The sequence below is a fragment of the Heptranchias perlo genome, unplaced genomic scaffold (genome assembly GCF_035084215.1).
Source record: "Heptranchias perlo isolate sHepPer1 unplaced genomic scaffold, sHepPer1.hap1 HAP1_SCAFFOLD_74, whole genome shotgun sequence".
In the NCBI taxonomy this organism is placed as follows: domain Eukaryota; kingdom Metazoa; phylum Chordata; class Chondrichthyes; order Hexanchiformes; family Hexanchidae; genus Heptranchias; species Heptranchias perlo.
This window is the reverse complement of record NW_027139772.1, coordinates 2,724,049-2,733,597: the sequence shown is the minus strand read 5'-3', so window position 1 is coordinate 2,733,597 and position 9,549 is coordinate 2,724,049. Positions and strand designations below refer to the sequence as shown.

At 43.8% G+C, this 9,549-nt stretch overlaps 1 protein-coding gene across 1 annotated transcript; it reads left to right on the top strand.

Moving 5' to 3' along the window:
- Positions 1-2,588: 2,588 nt before the first annotated feature.
- LOC137319141 (probable G-protein coupled receptor 139) lies at positions 2,589-6,673 on the top strand. Its single transcript, XM_067981486.1, has 2 exons — positions 2,589-2,658; positions 5,772-6,673. The coding sequence occupies exons 1-2, from the start codon at positions 2,589-2,591 to the stop codon at positions 6,671-6,673; spliced, it is 972 nt and encodes a 323-aa protein (XP_067837587.1).
- The last annotated feature ends 2,876 nt before the right edge of the window (positions 6,674-9,549 follow it).

Here is a 9,549-nt window from a genome sequence, read left to right as displayed (position 1 = left end):
GAGGCAGAGAGTATATCGAGGCAAGGAAGTCATGATGAACCTTTATAAAACACTGGTTCGGTCACATCTGGAGTATTGTGTCCAGTTCTGGGCACCGCACTTTAGGAAAGATGTGAAGGTCTTAGAGAGGGTGCAGAGAGATTTACTGGAATGATTCCAGGGATGAGCGCCTTTAGTTTCGTGGATAGACTGGAGAAGCTGGGGTTGTTCTCCTTGGAACAGAAAAGGTTGAGAGGAGATTTGAAAGAAGTGTTCAAAATCATGAAGGGTCTGGACAGAGTAGATAGAGAGAAACTGCCCCCACTGGTGGAAGGGTCAAGATCCAGAGGACATAGGTTTAAGGTGATTGGTAAAAGAACCAAAGGCGACATGAGGAAAAACCTTTTTACACAGCGAGTGGTTAGGATCTGGAATGCACTGCCCGAGGGGGTGGTGGAGGCAGATTCAATCATGGCCTTCGAAAGGGAACTGGATAATACTCGAAGGGGCAAAAAATTGCCGGGCTACGGGGATAGGCCAGGGGAGTGCAACTAGCTGGATTGCTCTTTCAGAGAGCCGCCACGGACTCGATGGACCGAATGGCCTCCTTCCGTGCTCTAACCGTTCTATGATTCTATTACATGTGGAAACGTTTATTTACACAGCGATTTGCAATGATCTGAATGCGCTGCTGAAAGGTTGGCGGAAGCAGATTCAATAGTAACCTTTAAAAGAGGTGGCTGCAGAGATAGTGGATGCAGTGGTTGTGATCTTCCAGAATTCCCTAGATTCTCGAACGGTCCCAGTGGATTGGAAGGTAGCAAATGTAACACCGCTATTCAAGAAAGGAGGGAGAGAGAAAACAGGGAACTACAGGCCAGTTAGCCTGATATCAGTAGTAAGGAGAATGCTGGAATCTGTTATTAGGGACAAAGTAACAGGGCACTTAGAAAATCATACTATGGTTAGGTAGAATCAACACTGTTTTATGAAAGGAAAATCGTGTTTGACAAATCGAGTGGAATTTTTTGAGCGTGTAACTAACAGGTTAGATAAAGGGGTACCAGTGGATGTAGTATATTTGGATTTTCAAAAGGCATTTGATAAGGTGTCACATAAGAGGTTTTTACACAAGATTAGGGTTCAAGGAATTGAGGGTAATAGAGCAGCATGGATAGAGGATTGATTAATGGACAGAAAACAGAGAGTAAGAATGAATGGTTCTATTATGGTTTGGCAGGCTGTAACTAGTGAGGTCAATGCTTGGGCCTCAGCTATTTACAATCTATATCAATGACTTAGATGAAGGGACCGAGTGCAATGTATTCAATTTTGCGCATGATAAAAAGCCAGGTGGGAAATTGAGCTTGAGGAGGACGCAAAGAGTCTGCAATGGAATATAGACAGGTTAAGTGAGTGGGCAAGAAGGTGGCAGATGGAGTATAATGTGGGGAAATGTGAAATTATCCACTTTGGTGGGAAGAATAGAAAAACAGAATATTTTTTAAAGGTGATAGACTAAGAAATGTTGGTATTCAGGGAGATTTGGGTGTCCTCGTACACGAAACACAGAAAGTTAACATGTGGGCACAGCAAGCAGTCAGGAAGGCAAATGGTATGTTGGCCTTTATTGTAAGTGGGTTGGAGTATTAAAGTGAGGAGGTCTTGCTGCAATTATACAGGCCTCTGGTGAGACCTCACCTGGAGTACTGTGTACAGTTTTAGTCTCCTTACCTAGGGAAGGATATACTTACCATAGAGGGGGTGCAACGAAGGTTCACTAGATTGATTCCTGGGATGAGAGGGTTGTCCTATGAGGAGAGATTGAGTAGAATGGGCCGATACTCTCTGGAGTTTAGAAGAATGAGAGGTGATCTCATTGAAACATATAAAGTTTTTAGAGGGTTTGACAGGGGAGATGCTGAGAGATTGTTTTTCCTGGCTGGACAGTCTAGAACTAGAGGGCATAGTCTCAGGATAAGGGGTCGGCCATTTAGGACCGAGATGAGGAAAAAACCGTCTTCACTCAGGGTTGTGAATCCACGGAATTCTCTACCCCCGAGCGCTGTGGATGCTGAGTCATTGAGTATATTCAAGGCTGAGATCGATAGATTTTTGGACACTCGTGGAATCAAGGGATATGGGGATTGGGCGGGAAAGTGGAGTTGAGGTCGAAGATCAGCCATGATCTTATTAAATGGCGGAGCAGGCTCGAGGGGCCGTTCAGCCACCTCAGAGGGCAGTTAAAAGTCGAAGAGGTCGATGTGGGATTGGAGTCACATATAGGCCAAACCGGGTAAGAATAGCAGGTTTCCTTCCCTAAAGGACATAAAGTTTCCCTTTAAAATTCGATAAAACAATTTTTGTCCATTCGATTGCATCAAAAATCAATGTAAAACCTTCTGCGTGAACTTGTTTGTTCAATGACTGTAACTAACATTAATAGTGATGTTACAGAATCTGTTTATTCAGTGACTGTAACTAACATTAATGGTGATGTAACCTAATTGTCTCTCTGGGGGTTAACATCAGGTATAAGAAGGGATCCTTTCAATGTCGAACAGAGCTTGTGTGGGACAGGGAACTGACATCGCTGCTTCTCACAGGAAATGCACTCCCCGCCCAGAGGCCTGGTCTATGCCATTTACTACACTGTCCTTGCAGCTGTCGCTGTTCCGGGTAAAGTATTACAGCAAGTTATTCATTATAAGAAGCATTAGTTACCTGAATTGTCTCAGTACCTGGTTATTGACCACACATTGAAAATGGAATGTTGGCCTTTATCTCAAGGGAGCTGGAATACAAAGGGGTGGAAGTTATGTTAGAGTTGGACAGAGCTCTGGTTAGACCCGGTCTGGAGCATTCCGTTCAGATCTGGGCACCGCACCTGAGGAAGGATATATTGGCCCTGGAGAGGGTACAGTGCAGATTCACCAGAAAGATACCGGGGCTAAAAGGGTTAAATCATGAGGACAGGTTGCACAGGTTAGGTTTGTATTTCCTTGAGTATAGAAGAATAAAGGGTGATATAATTGAGGTGTTTAAGATGATTAAAGGATTTGATAGGATAGATAGAGAGAAACTGTTTTCTCTGGTGGGGAATACAGAACAACTGGGCTGAATAATAAAATTAGAGCTAGACCGTTCAGGGGTGAATTCAGGAAGTACTTCTTCATAAAAGGGTACTGGAAATCTGGAACTCTCTCTCCCGAAAGCTGTTGAGACTTAGTGTTGGAATTGAAAATGCCAAAACTCAGGTTATTAGATTTTTGTTAGGCAAGATTAATAATGTACATGGAACCGAGGCGGGGGAATGGAGTTAATACACAGATCGGTCATCATCTAATGGAATGGTGGAGCAGGCTCGAGGGGCTGACTGGCCTCCTCTTGCTCCTATATTCCTAATCCATATATCGGGTGTGAAACAAACAGTGAACTCCAACAGTGTAATATTGTAAAATGCACAAACCCTGTTGATCTGTTCAAAGCCAATCCCACCATTGAACAGAGCCCCCAGATAATGTGAGTGGAAGATGAGGGAGGTTAACGTGGTCTTCTGACGGTCTCTGAATTGAACACACCATGAGAAAACCAAAATAGAGGCATCAATAGACATGACTGTAGACAATTAATAATTCGATGAATGGTTTTAATAATTAACTGAACTGTATTCCCTTGCCTTGGAGGGACTAACAAGGCAAGGGAATACACAATGAATGGGAGGACCCTAGGCAAGACAGAGGGTCAGAGGGATCTTGGTGTGCAAGTTCACAGATCCCTGAAGGCGGCGGAACAGGTAGATAAGGTGGTAAAGAAGGCATATGGGATACTTGCCTTTATTAGCCGAGGCATAGAATATAAGAGCAAGGAGGTTATGATGGAGCTGTATAAAACACTGGTTAGGCCACAGCTGGAGTACTGTGTGCAGTTCTGGTCGCCACACTACAGGAAGGATGTGATCGCTTTGGAGAGGGTGCAGAGGAGATTCACCAGGATGTTACCAGGGCTGGAGCGCTTCAGCTATGAAGAGAGACTGGGAAGATTGGGTTTGTTTTCCTTGGAGCAGAGGAGGCTGAGGGGGGACATGATTGAGGTGTACAAAATTATGAGGGGCACAGATAGGATGGATACTAAGGAGCTTTTTCCCTTCGTTGAGGGTTCTCTAACAAGGGGACATAGAGTCAAGGTAAAAGGCGGGAGGTTTAGAGGGGATTTGAGAAAGAACTTTTTCACCCAGAGGGTGGTTGGAGTCTGGAACTCACTGCCTGAAAGGGTTGTGGAGGCAGGAACCCTCACAACATTCAAGAAGCATTTGGATGAGCACTTGAAATGCCATAGCATACAAGGTTACGGACCAAATGCTGGAATATGGGATTAGAGTAGACAGGGCTTGATGGCCGGCGCGGACACGATGGGCCGAAGGGCCTCTATCCGTGCTGTATAACTCTATGACTCTATGACTCAAATTAATAATTCGATGAATGGTTTTAATTATTAACTGAACTGTGATTGTTTTTTAAGCAATGAACTTATTGAAGATAAGTTATAGCTGAACGCATTAATAATAATTCAGAACAATGTAATGAGTGACTGGATTCATTCATAATCCGTTTTACAGGAACATCCTGGCTCCTCTTCCCATCCGTTCGGTTCATCTCTCCGCTGCTCCTCCCAAACGAGCTGTTCCTGGTTTCTCTGCTGCAAACTCCACTCAGCCCGAACACTCTTCCTGCTCCCGACGCCGTTCACCGCCCTTCACTGTTCCCATTCTAACTCTTTCCTCCAGCCCAGTGCCCGAGCTGAAACATCCGGTCTGGGCCTTGGATTCCTCCTTTTGATTGGAGACCCGTTCCCTTCCCACCTGATCACCCGGCTCACTGATAATCATTTATACATTTGGAAGCAATAATCCGAATGTAATCCGGAAGTTCTTCTTCCCTGTCCTCACGGAGGCTCATTGGCCGCTTCCCAGTCACCACAGATGTTCATTGACCCGCCCTTCTAATTTAATTCCGTGTATTTATTTCCAGTTGTATGATCTTAGTTCAGTGAGAAACACTCTGACCTCTTAGTCCGAGAGTTACGGGTTCTGCAGCCCACTCCAGGACCTTAGTCCATAGTCCGGGATGACACAGGGAAGGATTGAGGGAGTGCTGCATTGCGGGACCTGTGGTTCTCCCACGAGCCCCTAAACCCTAGCCCCCGTCAGGTGATTGGGATGGATGTTGAGGATTGTATTGTAGAACTACCGGCGATTTCTTGGTGCTCTGGATAATATTCATTCTCAATCAATGCCGCCAGATCCAGACTAACTGGGTAATGCTCTCCCTGCTGTTTCCGGGACCTGGGTCACTTAGACTGACCGTGGGTCTGTCAATGTGAAGGGGATCCAATATATTGAGAAATCTGTCAGGCGGTCAGATCAATACGAATCTCCACAATCTTTGTTTTATTTTTTGTAAGATTCATTTTAAATTTGTTTTGATTTTTATTCTATTTGTTACTGATTAATTGTGAGGTTCTTGATCAATTATCTGAAATCGGTGTGTTTAACTTACTGATTTATTTCATTCATCAATACACGATTGACTATTTTTGAAGTTTCTATTTGTCTTAACACAAGTTGTTTCCAAATGATTTTAAATATTTTTCGTTCACCCGCGGTCTCTGTCCTATATCAGGCTGATTTCCTTCAATTATCAAATTTGTAAACCTTCTATAATTCCCAGCAACATAATATTTCTGATGGGAGTCTACTCTATAACATCTCAACCCTCTCTCCTTCCTTACAGTTAATTTAGTGGCGATTGTGATCCTGTCCCGAGGAAGGTGCGGTCTCTCCAGATGTATCACTCGGTACCTGGTGTCCATGGCGGTGACGGATCTCCTGGTCATTATCACGGCTGTGATATTAAACCGGATTCCTGGTATTTATTTTCCGGGTAGTTTCCTGTCCATCACTCCCGTCTGTAGTCTGAGCATTACATTAATTTATGCATCAAGAGACAGTTCTGTCTGGTTAACGGTCGCTTTCACCTTTGATCGATTTGTGGCCATTTGTTGTCAGAAGTTGAAAGCAAAATACTGCACCGAGAGAACGGCGGCTGTTGTTATAGGAACGGTCTGCACACTGGGATGTTTCTTCAATATCCCCTGGTACTTTATACATGAACCCATCTACATAATTAACAATGTCCCGTGGTATTGCAGACTGAAGGACAACCGTTTTACTTCTCCTGTATGGGCAGCTTTTCACTGGAGTGACCGTGTTTTAACGCCGTGTGTCCCTTTCTTTCTGATTCTTCTGCTCAATGCTCTGACCGTCAGAAACATTCTAGCGGCCAATAGAGCCCGCAGGAGACTCCGGGCCCACAGTAATGGAGAGAATCAGAGTGACCCGGAGATGGAGAGCCGGAGAAAGTCCATCGTTTTACTCTTCGCCATCTCGGGTAGTTTCATCCTGTTGTGGATGACGTATGTTGTACAGTTCTTTTATGAGCGATTTACAAATAATTATCAAATCCAAGGTTTCAATGACCCTAAATTTATTCTCATAGAAAGTGCAAATATGCTTCAGCTCCTGAGTTGCTGCACAAACACGTTTATTTATGGAGTGACTCAGAGTAAATTCAGGGAGCAGTTAAAGGTCATGGTGCAATATCCACTGAATGAAATAGGTAAATTAGTTCAATAATAAAAAGAATAAATTCCAGCCATAATTCTGCCTTATGTGAATAGCCCGAGCCTGCATTACATTCAGCTAAAAAAGATCCCACCCCACCGCTGGATATCGATTAACGGGAACTGGAAACATTTCTCCGTTTTGTTGCCTTCGTACAAAAATCAACATCTATATTAGTGAAAAGATCAGATCCAAAACGTGGAATGAGTCGAGTAGCGTTTTGGAACAGGGCAAGTGACCTTACAGTACCAGAGAGACAAACATCCCAATTTACTGACAGGTGACCTCACTGTACCAGTGAGACAAACATCCCAATTTACTGACAGGTGACCTTACTGTACCAGTGAGACAAACATCCCAATTTACTGACAGGTGACCTTACTGTACCAGTGAGACAAACATCCCAATTTACTGACAGGTGACCTTACAGTACCAGTGAGACAAACATCCCAATTTACTGACAGGTGACATTACTGTACCAGAGCGACAAACATCCCAATTTACTGACAGGTGTCATTACTGTACCAGAGCGACAAACATCCAAATTTACTGACAGGTGACCTTACTGTACCAGTGAGACAAACACCCCAATTTACTGACAGGTGACCTTACTGTACCAGTGAGACAAACATCTCAATTTACTGATATGTGACCTTACTGTACCAGAGATAAACATCCCAATTTACTGACAGGTGACCTTACTGTACCAGTGAGACAAACATCCCAATTTACTGACAGGTGACCTTACAGTACCAGTGAGACAAACATCCCAATTTACTGACAGGTGACCTTACTGTACCAGAGAGACAAACATCCCAATTTACTGACAGGTGACCTTACTGTACCAGTGAGAAAAACATCCCAATTTACTGACAGGTGACCTTACTGTACCAGTGAGACAAACATCCCAATTTACTGACAGGTGACCTTACTGTACCAGTGAGACAAACATCCCAATTTACTGACAGGTGACATTACTGTACCAGTGAGACAAACATCCCAATTTACTGACAGATGACCTTACTGTGCCAGTGAGACAAACATCCCAATTTACTGACAGGTGACCTTACTGTACCAGTGAGACAAACATCCCAATTTACTGACAGGTGACCTTACTGTACCAGTGAGGCAAACATCCCAATTTACTGACAGGTGACCTTACTGTGCCAGTGAGACAAACATCCCAATTTACTGATATGTGACCTTACTGTACCAGAGACAAACATCCCAATTTACTGACAGGTGACCTTATTGTACCAGTGAGACAAACATCCCAATTTACTGACAGGTGACATTACTGTACCAGTGAGACAAACATCCCAATTTACTGACAGATGACCTTACTGTGCCAGTGAGGCAAACATCCCAATTTACTGACAGGTGACCTTACTGTGCCAGTGAGACAAACATCCCAATTTACTGATATGTGACCTTACTGTACCAGTGAGACAAACATCCCAATTTACTGACAGGTGACCTTACTGTACCAGTGAGGCAAACATCCCAATTTACTGACAGGTGACCTTACTGTACCAGTGAGACAAACATCCCAATTTACTGACAGGTGACCTTACTGTACCAGTGAGACAAACATCCCAATTTACTGACAGGTGACCTTACTGTACCAATGAGACAAACATCCCAATTTACTGACAGGTGTGCTTTAGAAGGGCAGAATCTGGTCACCGACTTGCTTTCTGGGACCTTTTAAAATCCCTGTGTCATTTGAGGAGGATTTTGCCATTTCTGGGCCTTGAGTTTCCCTGTTCTAGGCGGGATCTTCATGAGAGCATGAAACCCAAGTCTGCCCCAAGCTCACACTGGTTTGGTCCAGTGAGCGTGTTCAGGATTTGAGTTTCGAACAATGAATGTTTGTTTATTAAATCTGGAGTAAAGCTGTTAATGTTCTCTTGTGTAATTAATCCTGTGGATGTTTTCTGGTATTGGGGAGCTGTGGATTTCCCGCCTCTTCCACATTATGTGGAATAACTCACCATTTCAAACAGTTCCAACCGTTGAAGAAAAATAAAATTTGTACAAATTTCGCAACATCTAATCTCACAGCTGCACAATCTATTGGAAAGGGAGTAATTCCCTCAGAACAAATCTCTCTGTTTCTGCTCCCTGTAATTGAATTGTTCCACCAGTCTCTCACTGGATCAGGATCAGGGACCCCACCTGATTTTCACCTCTTCAGCCCAAAGAATACTCAGGCCAATTTTAACAATCTAGCTTTTTCCCAGCAAACTGAATAAACCAGCTGAACGTGGGTGAGGAGGGGGGGGGGGGAGAGATTGATATTTATTGATATCATGGAGAAAGGATCCAATGTTATATTTAGACATAGATTAAAATATATCTAGATAACAACTTTATATTAACATGCATTATGGGTTAAACATTACAATATCTTGCCTGTGTCCTGTAAAGGAGGACGGTTCCTGGGGACAGATTCCGACAGCCTGGCTACGAAATTGGCTGAATTATAGGAAACAGAGAGTAGTGGTGAACGGTTGTTTTTCGGACTGGTGGGAGGTGTACAGTGGTGTTCCCCAGGGGTCGCTGCTGGGACCACTGCTTTTCTTGATATATATTAATGACTTGGACTTGGGTGTACAGGGAACAATTTCAAAATTTGCAGATAACACAAAACTTGGAAGTGTCGTGGGCAGTGAAAAGGATAATGATAGACTTCAAGAGGACATAGACAGGCTGGTGGAATGGGCGGACACGTGGCAGATGAAATTTAATGCAGATAAGTGTGAGGCGATACATTTCGGTAGGAAGAACGAGGAGAGGCAATATAAACTAGAGGGCACAACTCTAAAAGGGGTACAGGAACAGAGAGATCTGCGGGTATATGTGCACAAATCGTTGAAGGTGGCAGG

Bases quoted from the DNA above. Each gene is read 5' to 3' on its own strand.
- LOC137319141 (XM_067981486.1), top strand. From the start codon at position 2,589: ATGCACTCCCCGCCCAGAGGCCTGGTCTATGCCATTTACTACACTGTC. The intron at 2,659-5,771 runs GTAAAGTATTAC...CCTTCCTTACAG, and splicing joins TGCAGCTGTCGCTGTTCCGG to TTAATTTAGTGGCGATTGTG.